This window comes from Salvelinus sp. IW2-2015, linkage group LG36 (genome assembly GCF_002910315.2).
Source record: "Salvelinus sp. IW2-2015 linkage group LG36, ASM291031v2, whole genome shotgun sequence".
Classification (NCBI taxonomy): Eukaryota; Metazoa; Chordata; class Actinopteri; order Salmoniformes; family Salmonidae; genus Salvelinus; species Salvelinus sp. IW2-2015.
Genome location: NC_036875.1, coordinates 15,178,979 through 15,199,830, shown reverse-complemented (window position 1 = coordinate 15,199,830; position 20,852 = coordinate 15,178,979). Strand labels below are relative to the sequence as shown.

Sequence of the window (20,852 nt, the reverse complement as noted above, 5' to 3'; positions counted from 1 at the left end):
TTTATTTATTTTTACGGCATGTGCCCCTGTGCCCACTATGAGCATGACGCCTCTGGGCCTATTTTCAGTACAACTGGCTTTTTAAAAAGCAAATGAAGCCTATGTGTGGTGACACGCCAGCATCTCCCTCCCTTCCCTGCTTACCGCGGTCGCTGCCTGGTGTGACATGATGCTTGGTATTCCATGCAGCAGCCTCCCACGCCCCGCAGCCACCCACGCCAGGATCTGCGTCACGCAGCCGCGTGGGAGTGAGAGAGAAATGTAGCAAGAGAGGAGCAACCAACTCGGAACAGTAGGGGAGTAGGGATAAACCAACACTTAGCAGGTCCTTTATACTAAACTTCTATTACCCACACTCGTTTGGCTTCTCACCGTGAGGGGAGAATTGAAGAGCAAGAAAGGAACGAAAGGTTGGATGAGCGGTGCGAAGAGTTCTGCAGGTACGCGCCCGCGGTGGCCGCTTTCTTTCAATTTCTAGCAGGGAGCAAATTTGAGACGCGTCCATAGATTGACTAGACAGTATGCTAAAGACAGACAACTTTAGATCGGACTTTAATGGCCTAAATAATTGTGTGGACATGGGACAGCATTACGGATAATATAAAGAAGAGAGATAGGCTAGGACACTCGTTTATAATAGCCTATTGATGAATATTATTGATGAAGCGAGTGCACATCCTACTGTAACTAAGCCTCATTCATTCTGTTGGCACAACATTACGACGTTTTGTATGACTTTTATATGCGGAACGTGGAGTTTTGCACTGTGCGCTGAGCTACACTGGCAGACAGTAGAAACAGGATGTTTATTTATTTTTTTACTCTCGGAGTGGGATACGCAAACCCGTTTATTCCCGGGCGCGGGGACAGCTGTGTAAAGAAAGCATCTGCTTGCTCTCTCCCTTGCTTCTGTCGTTTTCCCACAATGACTTAAATAACGTATGCTTTCCTGGTGGATTTTAAGCCTAGTTGGCATTAAGTACGTGACTGAGAACTTCTTTGGTGCATAGGCCTGCTTGATTCAATGCTTTCCAACAAGGAAGTGAGATATGCTATCCTGGGAAGTCAATTGTAAAGCATGCTTTCTCATGATATCAGGGATGATAGTCATCAGATTTAAATTAATTTGAGATGATATTATGATAAGTTCGAACAGCGAGAGCAGGACTTGAACCAATGACTCTGCAGTTACAGGGCCAGTGCAGAAGCCTACCTCCCCTGTGCCATAAAGGTCAGGACATCTTGGCAGACATAAAACTCACCTAACAGGGGCCCCAGATAGGAAGAACACATTCCCTGGGAGAAACAGCGATTATCCCACCACTGTCACCTTTGTAGTGTTCTGGCAAAGGGTTTCCCTCTGATTTTCAGTTTGACTTTTTGCATAGTCTACAACTACCCTTTTTTTTATACCGTGATTCATACTAGTGTTAGTTATTTGGATATTTTAAAGGTTTTCAAGTCAGAAGTAAGGGTACCCAAACACCAGCTAGAACATCCAGTAATAAATACTTCATAATAGAACATAAGACATTGACAGAATTTGTCCACAATGAGCATGGCACCCAGTTTCTTGGAAAATCACTATTTTCCTTGTCTATGAACCAGATTAAGTAGATGATATAGGTTATGTTTTTAAAGTGATTGTATATTTCTAGATAGGCTTTATTTAGTGTATTTTAATTCCATGACTAATATTGCAGGACTCAGGAGGTGCAGAAGAGGTGGATCTAAGAGATTTGAAAGTTTATGTTTGAAGTAAAATATGTCACCAACTACGGTTCCAAAAATATATTTTTCTATTAAGAAAAAGCATTTGTCAGATCTTTTACTAAAAGATGGTGCTCTAAACGTGCACAAATTCCCATAGGAACACAGGCATTTTAAAAGCGCAGGGCTTGTGCAACGTGCCATGACTTCATTCTTCCTCTTACAGGAATGATGGTCATATACATATGAGGAGAAAGCTGAAGTCGCTACCTACTGTATCCATTGATGTAAATATATCCTCTGTCTGATTTCCAGTTTGTCCACTAGATAGCAGTAGGAGATCACATGACGTCTCTTGGCCTCTTGAAACCAGTTGTGTCTGGTTTGGGTAGTGAGTCACTGTGCCAAAATGGCTGAACTGATTTTGAAGCCTGACATCTTAAAATGACCCTAGCAATTAAAAATAAATAAATAAGATAAGACAGGTGAGGAAACTTCAAACTTCTGTTCCCATTCACTTTTCCTATTGTAAACGAGTAAGATAGATCATGGAGCATGTGGAGGACGCATAGATGGTAATGTGGATGGAGAAGGAAATTCATTGCTTTACACTGACCTTCAGGCTGTACCCTTTCCATGCATACTACAGGGCCCCAAACAACCACTCAGAGTTTAACAGGTTAATATGTCATTTGAGAGCACTTTCCCAGAAACTGTTGTGCAGAGGCAATGGCCAGAAGCCCTCCAATGTTATCACACGTTTGGTGAGGGCTCTGATGAGGTTGTATAGCCTAAATGGGTTTCAGCAACCACCCCTATAAAGTCCAGCTTCTGTGTTAAATATTCAGCTTGAGTATAGCACGACCTAACTGTCTCTGCAGCTCTGACAAATTGACCTTTTCTCTCCTTCGGCTGATTCTTTACAGAACACGGTGGTTCTTTTGAGAAAGTTAGAGGTAGTTGATGCCATGTGCTGTTTCTGAGAATAGCCAAAACACTGGATGCTGAGAGGGGTTTTGGGAGAGGAGCAACTGCTTCGACCTCTGATATTAAGGCGGACATGTGACTCAATCAACAATATCACAATGGAGCTTGAAAAGTTGATAACCAAACAGACAGAAACAGACAAATGAATTGATTTCATATCGTCTATGTATCATGGCGAAGGCACCAGTTATACTGTACGTGTCGAGTAGAACACATAGCAGTACAGCAAGGTGTCCTTCCACCACGCAACTGGACATTTAAATTGCATCGCATATTGGTTAGGTCTGATCTTTCGTCTTTATTGCAGGGCCAGAGAGGGTGAACAAGAAGCCATTTATCACTGTCCACAAACATCTAGTCCACACGAAACAAGTGACTGTTCACCTGTGCCCGTCTCAGTGTTCTGTTTCAAATTCAGCTTCTAAGGAAAGACAGAAAAAAACTGTCTGTTATTGTAAACAACAGTGTCTATCTCGTGTGTCTTTGATCGGTAGTGTGCTCGGTAAAGGTGTGTGTGGTGTGGTAGGTGTGAGGCATGCTCCATCAGGGGGAAAAGGGGGAAAAAGGAAGCCCCTTTTGGCACGTGTTTGTCTGGATAAGGCTGACTCGCAGACAGGGAGAAGAAGAGATACAGAGTGGGGAAGAGAGTAAATGTGTTTGAAAAACAGACTGATAATGGTCTGCAGCCAGGTGAGATGCTGACATTAGGTTTGTGCTAGCTGCACTCATCCTCTAGCCTTCACACCCTGCCGACTGGGCAAAACGGGTTGAATCAACGTTGTTTCCACGTCATTTCACCCAAAAAATTAATTGTGTTGACGTTGAATCAACGTGGAAAACTGATTGGATTTGCAAAAAGTCATCAGCTTAACGGAATTTTATATTTTTGTCACCCAAATTTTAAACTAAATCCAATGGCATGGGACATTTTTTTGGTTGATTTCGCGTTAGTTGACAACTCACCCAAATGTAAATCAATACTAGATGTTGAACTAGCGTCTGTGCCCAGTGGGTGTCCACTTTTTGAATCGAGTTGTCAACAGACTCCATTAAGTACTGGGACTCAGCCACAGAGTGTGAGAGGAGGCACAGTGTCACAGTAATGATCCGTTCATGAGGGGGAAAACACTAGCTACTTGGTTTAACTAGCAATAATATAGCAGCCAAACAAACATTATATGGCTGGTCCAAGGGATAGAGCTAATTAGAACTGCACGTCGGGATGGGCAGGAGTGTGTGTGTGTGTGTGTGTGTGTGTGTGTGTGTGTGTGTGTGTGTGTGTGTGTGTGTGTTGTGTGTGTGTGTGTGTGTGTGTGTGTGTGTGTGTGTGTGTGTGTGTGTGCGTGCTTGCATGGAGGGCATAGCTTAAGTGGAGGGTGAGTCAAATCTAAATGGGCCTCTGTGCTAGCCAGCAACCTGCCCTGTATCCCGCTGTCACCCTTGCTCTATTTCACTCCCCTCACTGGCTGTGTTAGGTAGCTATAAACTGTACTGGGGACAGGGAGTGGGGGAAGAATGCACACACGCACGCACAGTGGTTGACTCCATGCTGAGAGAGAGAGAGAGAGAGACCACCTACGTGTGCTGCAGAGGTGGCGTCTGGTATGTGACTCTCCCTCGTCTCCAGGAGTGTGGCAGGCTGGGCTCTCCTTAAGCTGTGTTCAGATCTGCCTTTCTGACTAATAATGCACCATTATCACAGCTTCACATTCTTTATTCTGATAATCTAGCTATATACTTTATACCTCACACCCGGGAAGGCTAATCTACAGTATTTATTGGTTAGGCTGTAGTAGTATGTGTTTTTTATATTTTTGCTGTGTTTTGTATGTTCATAGACTATTTATGATTTATTTATTGTTCAAGGTTTCAGATCTGAGCTGTGCTTTGTTTCTCTGGAGGTTGATTTGCCTGTGTGTTTCGGTCAGGGATGGCGGCGGCGTTGCCCAGGACCCTGGGGGAGCTCCAGCTCTACAGGATCCTCCAGAGGGCCAACCTGCTGTCCTACTACGAGGCCTTCATCCAGCAGGGCGGCGACGACGTGCAGCAGCTGTGTGAGGCGGCCGAGGAGGAGTTCCTGGAGATCATGGCCCTGGTGGGCATGGCCAGCAAGCCTCTGCATGTACGGAGGCTCCAGAAGGCCCTGCGAGACTGGGTCACCAACCCGGCCGTGTTCAACCAGCCCCTGGCCTCTCTCCCTGTCTGCAGCATCCCTGTCTACAAGCTAGAAGCTAACGGTAATGCTAACGCTAGCACCCACGTCAAAGTGCCCAAACTTCAGGCGTCGGCGTGTGTGGGGGAGCCCAAGAGAGGCGAGGCGTCGGCATCAGTGGTGGGGAGCGAGGGGGGAGGGGGTTCGGCCTCAGGGTCTCCACTGCAGAGGGGCAGCGAGCCCCGCTTCTGGGCCTCCTTGTCCTCCCACGGCGGAGGAGGGGGACCGGAGAGCGAGCGCAGCCTGTCCCCAGCAGAGTTGACCCTGGGTCTGGCTTCCCCCTCGTCCCCCCGCGGCGAGGAGGTACTAGATGCCGCAGCGTTGAGGTCGGTGGTGGAGTGTGTGGAGCGGCTGGCCCAGGCGCTGCCCCGGAGCGACCCGGCCGACGTGAAGGAGGGGCTGAGGGGCAACAAGAAGCTGGCCAAGATGATCTGCCACATCCTGGACATGGACGAGGACGACCCGAGGAGGGCGGAGGAGATACGCAAGTACAGCGCCATCTACGGACGCTTCGACTCCAAGAGGAAGGACGGCAAGCACCTTACGCTGCACGAGGTAGAGGGGAAAGAGGGTGTGTGTGTGTTTATGGCTATCGCTGTGCAAGGAGTAGAACATTTTCAGATGTTTGTTCGTTGCTGCTCTGCTTTAGATACGTTTGACCACATGCTTTCACGCTATTGAGAAAACCTGCTTTATAACTGCATAGAACAGTATCCCTATACCTCCACTCTCTTCTTCTCTCCCTCTTCCCCTCTTCTCCTCCCCCTCTCTTCCTCCTCTACCTCTTCTCCTTCTTCCGTCTCTCTCTCTCTCTCCCTCTCGCTCTCTCTGTGTCTAGCTGACAGTGAACGAGGCAGCAGCTCAGTTGTGTATGAAGGAGGTGTCCCTGCTGACCAGGAGAGATGAGCTGTTTGGTCTGGCTAGACAGGTCTCCCGGGAGGTCACCTACAAATACACCTACAGGACCAGCAAGTGAGAACAGCTACCACACACACACACACACACACACATCTTGAGGATGAATGGTAATACTTTAATGTGACTGGGTGAATGCCTTCTCATGAATGGTTGATGAACAAAGTTGAAGTAAAAAATGTCACCCGATTTATTGAGTATCAGATATGGTGCTCCATCCTCGTAGTTGCCAGCCGGGAAGTGTGTTTGCTTGTGTTTGCGTATGTATTTCTGTGTGTGTGTATGTGCTTGCCACTTCCCTCTCACTGCTTCTAGATGACAGGTTTAATCTGACATGCAGGTGCTTCCTGGCTGGCAACCACAAAGATGGAAAATTCCACCCAGCGCCGCGTGTCTCTCTCACTTGTTCTTGTAATGATGATGTTGCATGTTGATTCATAAATCATTCTTTTCACACGACAGACGTTGTCCCCACTTCCAAACTCCCTTTGGCGTCCTTGACGTAACCTTAATGTTGCTGCTTTTGTGAAGTAGGCCAAGCCTAAGAAATGGGCATGTTTGTATATTGCAATCTGTGTACTGCTTTGAAATATAAGTTGTTGTCCTAAAGAACTTTGTTTGAAATGGGTTCCATTTAAGCTTAGTATGTTTTTCAAGAGACAGCAAATGTTGGTACATGATCAGTTGCATCATTGGTGTTGCACCAGAGGTTAAAGGGAAATTAATAAACATTTGACAATGTTTTACAGGAGTTTACATATTTAAAATTATTTTCTTGAGGCATTACAGATCAAGAAACGGTTATCCTGTACACTATTAGAAGGGTTATGCTCTTTGAAATGTTCATCTTGTGAATTCTCTCTCTCTCTCTCTCTCTCTCTCTCTCTCCTCTCTCTCCCTTCTCTCTCTCGTCTCTCTCTCTCTCTCTCTCTCTCTCTCTCTCTCTCTCTCTTCTCTCTCTCTCTCTCTCTCTCTCTCTCTCTCTCTCTCTCTTCTCCTCTCTCTTCTGTCTCTCTCTCTGTCTCTCTCTCTCTCTCTCTCTCTCTCTCTCTCTCTCTCTCTCTCTCTCTCTCTCTTCTCTCTATTCTCTCTCTCTCTCTCTCTATAATCTTCTCTCTCTCTATGTCTCTCTCTATTTCTTCTCCCTCTGTTCTCTCTCTCTGCTCTTTTCTCCCTCTCGCTCTCTCCCTCTGTCTGTTCTCTCTCTCCTCTCTCTTCTCTCTCTCTCTCCTCTCTGTCTCATCTCTCTCTCTCTCTCTCTCTCTCTCTCTCTCTCTCTCTCTCTCTCTCTTCTCTCTCTCTCTCTCTCTCTCTCTCTCTCTCTCTCTCTCTCTCTCTCTCTCTCTTACTCTCTCTCTCTCTCTCTCTCCTCTCTCTCTCTCTCTCTCTCTCTTACTTCTTTCCTCTCTCTCTCTCTCTCTATTATATATATAATATATATATATATAATATCATATATATATATATTCTCCTCTCTCTCATATGTCTCTCTTCTATCTCTCCCTCTGTCCTCTCTCTGTCTTGTTCTCCCTCTCGCTCTCTCCCTCTGTCTTGTTCTCTCTCTCTCTCTCTCTCGCTCTGTGCTCTCGTCCTCTCTCTCTCTCGCTTTCTCTCTCTCCCTGTTTGTCTCTCTCTCTATCTCTTTCTCTCCTGTAGGTCCCGATGTGGTGATAGAGATGAGATTTCTCCCAAGAGGATTAAAACAGAGGTGAGCCCATCTCTTTCTCACTGCATGATCCAACGACCACGGAGCTTTCCACAGAGTTTGACTTTATATAAGTTAAAGCTCACTCCTATATCCCCAGTTTCCTAACACATGTGTGCTGTTAGATTAGAAAGGGTAAATCCATTAACAATCCCGGATTCCCACAGACCGATAGTGCATGGTTATGGATGGGTGTGTCCAGTGCCTTTTGTTTGCATAGCTGCCTGTCAGCCAGCTTGGCCGTGTATATGGGGCTCGGCGGACAGGGGGCGTGTCCCTCAAGACTACTGGGTGTCATAATGTAGGGGAAAGATCAAAGTTCACCGGAATAAAAACTTCCTCTGTCGAATCAGGTCACCTCCTCCTCCACGCCTTACGTAACGCCCTGAGGACCCACAGTGAGAGATTGACTGACACACCTTGCTGCGTCCACTCCTTGTCTTTTGAAGTGCGTTGGATACCGCGTAGTAGAGGGCTTTGTCTGTCAGTGTGTCAATGCTTCTCTAGTTCCGTTCCTCATAGTGTAGTGCAGGTGTTGAGTAAAGAGTTCCCCCAGAAACTCCTCTGAGTTGTTTTGAGTTGTTAAGTAAAGAGTGTCTTTGTGTAGGGAACTGTTGTGAGCTGAGCTTATGGCAGCTGTCCATTCATCTCTCTCCAGTGGTATGTTTGATGACGGTCCAAATCTCTGATGTGAGTGAGCTTCCCCTACGCCTCCACAGACCAGGGGTGGGCCAGGGTGAGACTAGCTAGCAGGCCCACGCCCCCCATCACCTTCCCCCTGTTTCTCAGTCCTCCGGGGCAGTCACATACCAGACCTTGGTAGAACATATACAGTTATTTGTTTGAATGAATGAATGTGTTGAAGTGGATTGTTTTCATCGAAAATATATTTTCTGGAATATTTTGGAGACTACTGAAGATATTTGCTACAGATGTAGGATCTTAATTTGACCACTCTTTTGTTGCTGCAAATGTTCCTGCACAGCAGGCAATGTAAACGTATAGTGTATTCAAGGTTAAAAAGGCTTCTAAAGTTTGTAATTTCCACATTAAAATGCCATAATAAATTAATTATAATCCACATTTTAATTCAACATTTTCCTGCTGTCTGACACACCTTTTCAGTTTTTTGTAGCACTTTTCTCTTACTAAAGGCAAATTATTCTCACAACCTGGTTGTTTTCTTTTAACTACATGTTACTGTGTGTCCTTGAGATGAAGTTTTACATATTTCTCTCAACAAAGGACTTAACTGGAGTTAACCATGGAGAGTTAGAAAATGAATCCCCACCCACTCTTCTGCCCTACCCCCATCTCAAACACGCACGCACGCACACACGCACACACGCACGCACACACGCACGCACACACACACACACACACACACACACACTACTGCCACCCTCCCATTAAGAGCCAGCCACACGCCCACATGGACAACACAAAAGCCCAAATGAGCTCAGTCACGCCTACCCATAGTCCTGAGGTTTACATGACATCACCGCATGGGCGCGCTCGGAACCACCCACCCCCATGCACTTGCGCAGTTGGGTTGTCCGCACACCGATACTCATATGCTCTTTGTCTCTCCCTCTCTTTCACATACACACACTCTGACTCCACACCTTCTGTGGGTGCTTTGAAGGCGTGATAAATCATAAGGTGTGGCGGTAGGGTGAGTTCAGATTTACGTCACTTGTAGACATGCGTTAACCTTCCCCCTACATCCTCCACAAACCCTGTACAGAGAGGAGGGACAGCCCTCTCAACCCAACCCAACCCAACCTGGCAACCCACTGTCTCCTTATTCAGACCTCAATTTCAACTTCAGAATCCCATAAACAGATCTAAGGGTAGACATGCTGAAAATATAACAGTTATTTTTCACAGGATATAAGTGTGACAAGCATCCTCTGGTGAGACTGGGTGACATTATTTCAGCTAGAAGGCATCATGAGTGGAGTATAAAAGGAGAGAAAATCTGAATGGGACCATGGTCTGATAGTGGCATATTTCTCTCTCTCAATTCAATTCAATTTGCTTTATTGGCATGACGTAACAATGTACATATTGCCAAAGCTTATATTGGATATTTACAATATAAAAATAAAAATGAGAATCAAAATTGTCAACGGGACAACAGTAACAACAATAACCAAGTGTCAAAATAACCATACATTCAACAATAACAATAAGCATACAGTAGAGGACATGTGCAGGTTGATTGGTCTGTCAGACACTGTCCCTCAACTTATGGCAGGCAGCAATGTAGTGCGCTGCCAACCCACAGCTCTCTGCGTCCTCCCCCAACAGGACTGGTAGCCTACTCTCATCAGAGAGGTCTTTAAACCTTGAATAAGGGAAATTACACTCTCTAATTGTTTTATATTTTTGACATTTTGTCAGGAAATGCAGCTCCGTCTCAGGTTCTGCTGTTGTGCAGTGGTTGCACAGCCTTTCCTCTACAGGGAGCCAGGTTTTCCTGTGTCTACCCTTCTCAATGGCAAGGCTGTGCTCACTGAGCCTGTACTTTGTCAATGTTTTTCTAAGGTTTTGATCAGTAACCATGGTCAAATATTTAGCCACAGTGTACTGTCGATTTAGGCCCAGATAGCACTGCATTTTGCTTTGTGTTCGTGCTTGTGTTTCCCAATAAGCAATGTAGTTCTGCTTTGACTGTGTTGTAATTTGGTTTATCCTGATTGATTGGATGTTCTGGTCCTGAGGTTTCAGTGTGTTAGTAGAACAGGTTTGTGAGCCCCAGGACCAGCTGGATGAGGGGACTCTTTTCTTTGCTCAGCTCTTGGCATTGCAGGGCTTGGTAGTGATATGAGAGGGGGTCACTGTATTTTAGATGTTTCCAAAACTGAATTGCTCTTTTTTGAGTTTTTATAATTAGTGGATATTTTCCTAGTTCTGCCCTGCATGCATTGTGTGTAGTTTTCCTCTGGACATGTAGGATAATCTTACAGAACTCTGCATGCAGGGTTTCAATGGGGTGTTTGTCCCATTTGATGAAATCTTGTTTTGCAAGTGGACCCCACACCTCGCTGCCATAAAGTGCAATTGGTTCAATGACATATTCAATTAGTTTTAGCCAAATGTTAATAGGTATTTCAATTTGAATTGGCTTTTTAATGGCGTAGAATGCCCTGCGTGCTTTCTCTCTCAGTTCATTCACTGCCTCATTAAGGTGTCCAGTTGAGCTTATTTTTAAACCTAAGTTATTGGAGTGTGTGCAGTACTCTATATATTTTGTACCAATTGAGAACTTTGGTTTAATTCCCTGAGATCTGGATCTTCTCTGGAAAATCATTATTTTTGTCTTTTTGGGGTTTACTGCCAGGGCCTAGGTCTGGTAGTACTGCTCTAGCAGGTCCAGGCTCTGCTGTAGTCCATGTGCTGTGGGTGACAGCAGGCATAGGTCATCTGCGAAGAGTAGGCATTTAACCTCTCTCTCTCTCTCTCTCTCTCTCTCTCTCTCTCTCTCTCTCTCGCTACTCCGCTTTTTCCTCGCTCTCCTCTGTCTCTCCTCTGTCTCTCTCTCGCTCGCTCGCTCTCTCTGTCTCTCTCTCTCTCTCTCTCTCTCTCTCTCCTCTTCTCTGTCTCTTTATCGTGTCAGGAGGGCTTCTTTGACCTCCAGGAGGCCCTGCAGGCCATCCACATGAGACAAGAGACCCTGAGGGAGCAGCTGGCCACAGCCAAGTCTAAAGGAGAGGAGACCACAGGACGCAACATCCAGGTGACTACACTACCACTCACTGACTGACTGTCTGAGGGACGGCTGGACAGACTGACGGACAACCAGACATAAAGACTGGCTGGCTAGTAAACTGCTTGGCTGCCTGACCGACTGTATGGCTTGCTGGCTGATTGACTGACTGACTGGCTAGTTGACGTTCAATCTGCAGGTGGTGCATTGGCTGGGTAATACCAATTAGAAGAAATGTGAGAAAGCGAAGATTCACCACTAATCAGCAGAGTTATTGACGAGCTATTTTGTTTTATAATACAGTTTGTATCCTCGTTTCTCATTTCTAATTGAGGAAAAAACAGAATAAGTAAAGCAGTAGCACGTCCATGCCCTCTTTGTCTGTTATGACATCATCACCATTACCCACCTAATTATCCCTCATCAAAATGCAGGCTTATTTTCTGTTGTTTTGGAGAAACAGACAAGACAGTGTAGATGCAGGAAATGGCTGACAGATTTTTAATTTAACTAGGCAAGTCAGTTAAGAACAAGTTCTTATTTACATTGATGGCCTACCGGGGAACAGTGGGTTAACTGCCTTGTTCAGGGGCAGAACGACAGATTTGTACCTTATCAGCTCAGGGATTCAATCCAGCAACCTTTTGGTTACTGTCCCAATGCTCTAACCACTAGGCTACCTGCCACCCCAAAAGATACATGTAAACAACGAGTATCTAGACTAGAGAAGGAACCTAAGATTGTGCTGCCCTTTTAGATGGTCTTTGATAGACTTCAGGCTCAGTTTTTTGTGTGTTATGTGTTTTCTAATGTGTGTGGATGTGTGTGTGTAACATTAGACATTTATCTTGAACTGATTATATGCATCTGTGTTTGTGTGTTGTAGCTGCAGCTGGAGCATCTGCTGGCCAGGCAGATGGAGATCCTCCACGAGGCCAAGGCCCAGGACAGACTTCAGACCCTGGAGTGGAGGGTTCCTATGGGGGGCTTCAAATTCAGACACAGCACAGACCCAGAGCACCGCCACCATACCAACGGAGGCTCCACTGATAACACCAGTCTACAACCAGGTCAGACATTAGACATTTACAGTTGAAGTCGGAAGTTTACATGCACCTTAGCCAAATACATTTTAACTCAGTTTTTCACAATTCCTGACATTTAAACCTAGTAAAAATTCCCTGTCTTAGGTCAGTTAGGATCACCACTTTATTTTAAGAATGTGAAATGTCAGAATAATAGTAGAGAGAATGATTTATTTAAGCTTTTATTTCTTTCATCACATTGCCAATGGGTCAGAAGTTTACATACACTCAATTAGTATTTGGTAGCATTGCCTTTAAATTGTTTAACTTGGGTCAAACGTTTCGGGTAGCCTTCCACAAGCTTCCCACAATAAGTTGGGTGAATTTTGGCCCATTCCTCCTGACAGAGCTGAGTCAGGTTTGTAGGCCTCTTTGCTCGCACATGCTTTTTCAGTTCTGCCCACACATTTTCTATAGGGTTGAGGTCAGGGCTTTGTGATGGCCACTCCAATACCTTGCCTTTGTTGTCCTTAAGCCATTTTGCCACAAATTTGGAAGTATGCTTGGGGTCATTGTCCATTTGGAAGACCCATTTGCGACCAAGCTTTAACTTCCTGACTGATGTCTTGAGATGTTGCTTCAAAATATCCACAGAATTTTCCTACCTCATGACACCATCTATTTTGTGAAGTGCACCAGTCCCTCCTGCAGCAAAGCACCCCCACAACATGATGCTGCCACCCCCGTGCTTCACGGTTGGGTTGGTGTTCTTCGGCTTGCAAGCCTCACCCTTTTTCCTCCAAACATAATGATGGTCATTATGGCCAAACAGTTCTATATTTGTTTCAAAAGACCAGAGGACATTTCTCCAAAAAGTACGATATTTGTCCCCATGTGCAATTGAAAACCGTAGTCTGGCTTTTTTATGGCAGTTTTGGAGCAGTGGCTTCTTCCTTGCTGAGCGGCCTTTCAGGTTATGTCTATATAGGACTCGTTTTACTGTGGATATAGATACTTTTGTACCCGTTTCCTCCAGCATCTTCACAAGGTCCTTTGCTGTTGTTCTGGGATTGATTTTGCACCAAAGTACGTTAATCTCTAGGAGACAGAACACGTCTCCTTCCTGAGCGATATGATGGCTGCGTGGTCCCATGGTATTTATATTATTGTTTGTACAGATGAATGTGGTACCTTCAGGCGTTTGAAAATTGCTCCCAAGGATGAACCAGACTTGTGGAGGTCTACAATTTTCCCACTGAGTTTGAAGGTAGGCCTTGAAATACATCCATAGGTACACCTCCAATTGACTCAAATGATGTCAATTAGCCTATCAGAAGCTTCTAAAGCCATCACATCATTTTCTGGAATTTTCTAAGCTGTTTAAAGGGACAGACAACTTAGTGTGTGTAAACTTCTGACCCACTGGAATTGTGATACAGTGAATTATAAGTGAAATAATCTGTCTTTAAACAATTGTTGGAAAAATTACTTGTGTCATGCACAAAGTAGATGTCCTAAACGACTTGCCATAACTATAGTTTGTTAACAAGAAATTTGTGGAGTGGTTGAAAAACAAGTTTTAATGACTTCAACCTAAGTGTATGTAAACTTCCGACTTCAACTGTATGTTTGGAAGTGTATATTACACCGACAGAACGAAAACATAAGTTTAGTCATAGGGGTCGAAATTATACTGAACAAAAATATAAACATGTAAAGTGTTGGTCCCATGTTTCATGCGCTGAAATAAAAGATGCCAGAAATGTTCCATTCACACAAAAGCTTATTTCTCTCAAATGTTTTGAACAAATTTGTTTACATCCCTGTTAGTGAGCATTTCTCCTTTGCCAAGATAATCCATCCACCTGACAGGTGTGGCATATCAAGAAGTTGATTAAACAGCATGATCATTCCACAGGTGCCCCTTGTGCTGGGGACACTGACAGGCCACTCTAAAAATGTGCAGTTTTGTCACACAACACAATGCAACAGATGTCTCAAGTTTTGAGGGAGCGTGCAATTGGCATGCAGGAATGTCCACCAGAGCTGTTGCCAAAGAATTGATGGTTAATTTCTCTACCATAAGCCGTTTTGGAGAATTTGGCAGTACGTCCATCCGGCCTCACAACCGCAGACCACGTGTAACGACGCCAGCCCAGGACCTCCACATCCAGCCTCCACACCTGCGGGATGGTCTGAGACCAGCCACCCGGACAGCTGATTAAACTGTGGTTTTGCACAGCCGAAGAATTTCTGCACAAACTGTCAGAAACCATCTCAGGGAAGCTCATCTGCGTGCTCGTCATCCTCACCAGGGTCTTGACCTGACTGCAGTTCGGCATTGTAACAGACTTCAGTGGGCAAATGCTCACCTTCGATAGCCGCTGGCGAAGTGTGCTCTTCATGGATGAATCCCGGTTTGAACAGTTGTCAGAGCGGTTTGCTGATGTCAACATTGTGAACAGTGCCCCATGGTGGTGGTGGGGTTATGGAAAGGGCAGGCATAAGCTACATTCAACAAGCACAATTGTATTTTATTTATGGCAATTTGAATGCGCAGCGATACCGTGACAAGATCCTGAGGCCCATTGTCGTGCCATTCATCCGCTGCCATCACCTCATGTTTCAGCATGATAATGCACGGCCCCATATCGCAAGGATCTGTACACAATTCCTGGAAGCTGAAAATGTCCCAGTTCTTCCATGGCCTGCATATTCACCTGCCATATAGATTTGACCTAGATAGTTTGCGTGTATCTATTGATATGTAGGCTACGTGTGCCATTTTTAAATGTCTGTATTTCTAGCCTTGAGCTGTTCTTGTCTATTAAAGTTCTGTATTGTCATGTTTCATGTTGTGTGGATCCCAGGAAGGGTAGCTGCTGCTTTCTCAGCAAATACTGTAGCAAGATCAAGGGCGTGGGGTTTCCACGTCACCAAGTTCAATAACAAAACATGCACCAGTAGCACAAATCGAATGCAAAACGGAAGTTTATTAGGGATTTTGGTACATGGGGAAAGAAGCGGGAATTCACCAGTCACCTCACAGTCCACAAGCCGTTCTCTTTGTCCATTCCGTTTTCCAGGGGTAATCCTCACACTCGGGTCCTCAGCCAATCCGGTCCGGTACGCAGCAGGAGGAGGAGGGGTGGGGGTAGTCCAACAGTCCAGGTCACAACGGGCAATCACACAGATTTTGTTCTCATACCTCTCTTGTCTCTCACTCTTCATACCTCTCACTCTTCATACCTCTCACTCTTCATACCTCTCACTCTTCATACCTCTCTTGTCTCTCACTCTTCATACCTCTCACTCTTCATACCTCTCACTCTTCATACCTCTCACTCTTCATACCTCTCACTCTTCATACCTCTCACTCTTCATACCTCTCTTGTCTCTCACTCTTCATACCTCTCTTGTCTCTCACTCTTCATTACCTCTCTTGTCTCTCACCTCTGCCCTTTTGTGCAGGCTGCTTTCTCCTTTATCCCCAAGCGCTCCCTGGCTTAATGACCCACAGCCTTTCCTCGTTGGGCAAAAAGTCCATATAAGGCTTGGTGGGTGGATCCAGCTACCTGCAAGATCTCTCTCCTCAATTACCACTCCCCTCATCTCTCCCTGCCGGCTGCCACAATACCAATACCAAATATGAACTGTTACTAGTAAAGTCTTTGATATTGTTCCATGTTGCGTTATATTTTTGTTCAGTGTAATCAAGTTTTGAAGTTTGGTTTAGGAACGAGGGTTAAGTTAAGGTTCAGGTTAGGTGTAGTTTCAATGACGTTTAGGAAAGGAAAATGCATAAAAGTTAACATGGTTCAGCGTACCACCATCCGACGCAATTATTTTGTGCTGGTTAAATATTTTGCCTTTATGTTTCGTTTCTCAGGCAAATTTTAATTTCTTCCATTCATTTGTCAGCTGTTTGTGGAGATTTTGGGGAGTTTCAGGAAGGATCCACGTGTGTGTATGGTCCTCAGATAGGGAAAAACTGACTTAATAACCATAAATGCTATGAGTTGCTTTAAGCTTGCTTTGAGTACCATAGGCTGCTATTGTATTGATCTGAAGCCCTCTTAAGAGTGCGTGGTGAACACAGAGGATAGAGGGTGACACCTTCACACCCACAACCTCACACAGTCAACAGCATGACTGTCGTATTAATACTGCTTATTCTCTTTCCCTTACACACACACACACACACACACACACACACACACACACACACACACACACACACACACACACACACACACACACACACACACACACACACACACACACACACACACACACACACGTACACACACCACACACACCACAGTACACCACACACACACGTACACAGCATCCTTTGTGCTCTATCTAATGGGTCTTCATTGACAGCATTGACAGCAATGTGGCGTGACTAACACCTTTTTTATTTTATACACAGTACACACACCGCTCTTTCATTTAACAGCCTCTATTCATTACAGAGCGAGACATAGATAATGGCATTTTCTACAGAACAGACACAAATCATTCTTTTGAATAATGGTGTTTTAATGGCTTTTTATGATTTGAATTGAGTGTTAGAATAGAATGGAATAGATAAGTACTGTATTGTCATTCTGTTTTTATAAAATATTTGGCCTTACCTAGCTGTGTGTTCCTGCAGGGGAGAGGCCACTGAACCTGCGTGTGGCGGGTCAAAGGTCAGATGGAGACATACCCCTGGGGAAACAGCTAGCCAATGAGCTGAAGAGGCATCACAGCAACGGGGAGGGAAAGACCATGGCGACGAGTCACCATGGCAATGTCGAGGGCAAAACTTTGGCTACAGGTCTGCACCTAGAGATTCTCTATTGTAGTTAATTCACAATGAATCATTTGATATGGAATCAGCTCAAAGATTCCATCACATTTAACCTTCATTCTGAATCATTTGATACTCAATCAGCTGGTTAATTCTCTGTCATAGTTCACTCATGCTGAATCATCTGATAATAATCCAACTCCTCCTATTTGTTTTCTCTTTCTCATTCCAGAAAATGGAAACGGGGCCGACTTCTCCCAAGGGGCTCTCAACCTTTCCGACAAGAAGACCATCAAATCAGAACCAGAGGATTCCAGATAGCACCTCTTCTCCTCCTACTCCTCCTCCTTCCTCATCCCTCTCTCATAACATAGTCGTCGTCGGTCAATACTAAAAAAGCACAGCTGCAGTAGAGCCTTAACAACCAATGTTGCCTCAAGTAAAGGGATTTTACTTTTTGTTTATTTTTTGCCAAAGCACCTAGAGAGCCTTTATTTCTTTCCTTGTAGAAGCCCAGTTTTTTTGTGTTTTCACTGACTGTGCTGATTCCCCCACCCCTCTCTCCTTTCTTACTATCAAGACTGATGGCGAGTGGTCTGTAGATGTCGTTTTTGTACATACATAATTCTGACTCTGAAAAGTGTTTGTCATTAATGTTATTTAAATATGTGCTGTGTATAATAAGGAAACATATGTCTGGTGGACTATAGGATGTCAGTTATGTCCAGATTGGGAAGATGGATGTCCCAGTTGTTACGAGGACAGGTTTGGCTCTGGTGTGTTAAGAGTGTACGAGGACAACACCAGAATATCCTGGTAGTATTCCCTTTCACTTCGAGTCAACCAGGATTTGGCTCAGAAAAGTCTTATTTAATTTGACAATGTGGTCCGATTTGATCAAAGCACTAACAGTAGGGTGTGCAGGTCATTCGGAAAGTATTCAGACCCCTTGACTTTCCCCACATTTTGTTACATTGCAGCCTTATTCTAAAATGGATTAAATAAAAAAATGTCCCTCATCAATCTACACACAATACCCCATAATGACAAAGCGAAAACAGGTTTTTAGAAATGTTTGCCAATGTATATAAAAAAACAAAACAGAAAAAGCTTATTTACATAAGTATTCAGACCCTTTGCTATGAGACTCAAAATTGAGCTCAGATGCATCCTTTTTCCATCGATCCTCCTTGAGATGTTTCTACAACTTGATTGGAGTCCATCTGTGGTAAATTCAATTGATTGAACATGATTTGAAAAGGCAGTTGACAGTTGACAGTGCATGTCAGAGCCATGAGGTCGAAGGAACCTGCTCAAGAGCGCTGAGGACCTCAGACTGGTGCGAAGGTTCACCTTCCAACAGAACAACGATCCTATGCATACAGCCAAGACAACGCAGGAGTGGCTTCGGGCCAAGTCTCTGAATGTCCTTGAGTGGCCCAGCCAGAGTCCGGACTTGAACCCGATCAAACATCTCTGGAGAGACCTGAAAAAAAGCTGTGCAGCGATGCTCCCAATCCAATCTGACAGAGCTTGAAAGGATCTGCAGAGAAGAATGGGAGAAACTCCACAAATACAGGTGTGCCAAGCTTGTAGTGTCATACCCAAGAAGACTCGTGGATGTAATCACTGCTAAAGCTGCTTCAACAAAGTACTGAGTAAAGGGTCTGAATACTTATGTAAATGTGACATTTAAGTTTTCTTTTTGGAAATTTGCAAAAAAATTGCAAAACCTGTTTTTACTTTGTCATTATGGGGTATTGTGTGTAGATTGATCAGAAAAAAAATAAACAATTTCATCAATTTTAGAATAAGGCTGTAATGTAACAAAATGTGGAAAAAGTCAAAGGGTCTAAATACTTTCCAAATGCACTGTATATGGGACGACAACTTTATGTGATAACGTTGGGTGTGTATTATAGCCATCAATAATAAGCACAACTAGTCTTAGCTGCCATATTTTCAAATGGAGACGTTGACCTTCTCGATTTTACTAAATGGAGGGAATTTAAAATAGTGTGAACCACAAAACAGTAATAACTGAATTTGAAAGCAGGGTTTACCATCGCACCATCTCACTTTGATTAGTACAATACCAATTGTGTGTTAGTAGAGCAATACCAACTAGCTGTTGTTGAGGAACCCAGTGCAAATGTCTAGTTGTCCCAGTTTTAGGGATCTTGTTCACTGTACAGTTGTTTTATTTCTTGTTGACTAGCGTTAGCTATAGTCCTAGGTAACCCCGGCCCACACCCATCCTCAAGATGACCTGTAACAGATATGCACTATTGTTTGATTCTAAAATGCATCGTCATGTTTTTAGAATTTCCATCAAAGTATTTTTCACATTTCTGATAGTCTCCCATGAATTATGTGCTGTACATGTTTGTATAGCAACGTTTGAGTAATGTAGTCAATGACATGCATTTCTGGGGTACTGGGGTCCTCTATTAATGTCACTTTAGATCAGGAAATTTTAGAGCCACCATCATATGATGTCATTTGTCAGGTTTCCCTCTCAAATTCATATTTTAGTCACGTACCAGTTCAGCTGTCTCACTAATTGTATTGATGTTTAAAATGATTACCTCTTCTTTCAGTTACACTGATAGATTATGTTCTCTATTCTCATGCAATAGTTAAAGGGACAATTAACTAAAAATAGAAATTGTATGATTTACCACTTGATGAGTTTCATGTTTTTAGAGCACAGCATTCGATGACAATGCCTACAATGGTGTGGTTAGCTTTTGGTCAGGGGAGGCTATCCAAAGCATGCTGACACGTACACAATAACAAGGATAAGCCCTGAACAACTGTCGGGTTGATCATTGCAACACCATGGAGTTAAAAAAAAACATGTGAATTTTATATTTAGTGAACAACCAAAATGTGAGGATAAAATATACATTTTTATAATCTATTAGATGGATGCATTTTTGTTCAGAACACAAATCATTTTTAGCATGCAAATCTTTGTTAATTTACCTAAGTGGGGATTGTTATTTAATGGCCTATGGGACATCTACATTCACCCTAATTTTGAAAAACGTATTTTTAAGTAATTTGAATGTCTCAATAGATTCCCCCTACTTCATGCAACATTTTTGGCAGTATGATTTATTCAGAAATGTTTACCTAATTCTGTACATGACTGTTTCTGTATTCAAAATAGCAATCTCTAAATAAGGTAAGGCAATCACAAGTTGGCTCATACAGAAACAGATCAGCACCCAGGCTGCCACCAACCAGCTTCACAAAAGGAGGTTATCTGAACCACCTTAGCTCCCTGTGAGTTCCTGTTCCTCTGCAACACCTACCTTTGTTCTTACACTCTGTTGAACTTGTAACGGCTTTGTATTATACAGTAGAATTATACATTTATAACTGTGGGATGAAACTGTGTTTGTTGTCGATAGAAGTTGTTCTTATCACTGTTGTTGTTGGTAAAAACATAATTAGGTTATGCATTGTCATGCACCCAATTGTTTTGTAAACACTAATATATTTACTTTGTTATACAGCACATGAACATTAAACTTTATTTTTTTAGATCTGGTGGATTACTTTTCATGCTGCTGTCCTTTTTCCCCAAAAAAATTATTGATGTGCTTTATACTGAACTAAGTTGAACAAAAATCGAGTTCTTTGTGGAGAGCCCAGAGTTCTGAGAAGTTCTTAGCTTGACAAACCAAAACAACTTCTGAGAACTAATTTGAGGTAAAAGTGTCCTCTCCTCTGTGATAGGGTTGCAGATCCTCTCTCTGAATCGAGATAACAACCTTAGA

The 20,852-nt window shown here is 43.8% G+C and overlaps 1 protein-coding gene across 1 annotated transcript; it reads left to right on the top strand.

Moving 5' to 3' along the window:
• Positions 1 to 223: 223 nt before the first annotated feature.
• On the top strand, positions 224 to 20,616 carry LOC111959392 (NGFI-A-binding protein 1-like). Its single transcript, XM_023980897.2, has 8 exons — positions 224 to 440; positions 4,626 to 5,464; positions 5,748 to 5,881; positions 7,481 to 7,532; positions 11,152 to 11,271; positions 12,128 to 12,311; positions 16,927 to 17,091; positions 17,297 to 20,616. Exons 1-8 carry the CDS (start codon positions 416 to 418, stop codon positions 17,383 to 17,385), a joined length of 1,608 nt encoding a protein of 535 aa, XP_023836665.1. The 5' UTR covers positions 224 to 415; the 3' UTR covers positions 17,386 to 20,616.
• The last annotated feature ends 236 nt before the right edge of the window (positions 20,617 to 20,852 follow it).

What these genes read in the sequence shown, in the direction of transcription:
- LOC111959392 (XM_023980897.2), top strand. Translation starts at nt 416, where the DNA reads ATGAGCGGTGCGAAGAGTTCTGCAG. An exon ending in AGCACCTTACGCTGCACGAG is followed by an intron (nt 5,465 to 5,747) that starts GTAGAGGGGAAA and finishes CTCTGTGTCTAG; the next exon opens with CTGACAGTGAACGAGGCAGC. An exon ending in TAACACCAGTCTACAACCAG is followed by an intron (nt 12,312 to 16,926) that starts GTCAGACATTAG and finishes GTGTTCCTGCAG; the next exon opens with GGGAGAGGCCACTGAACCTG.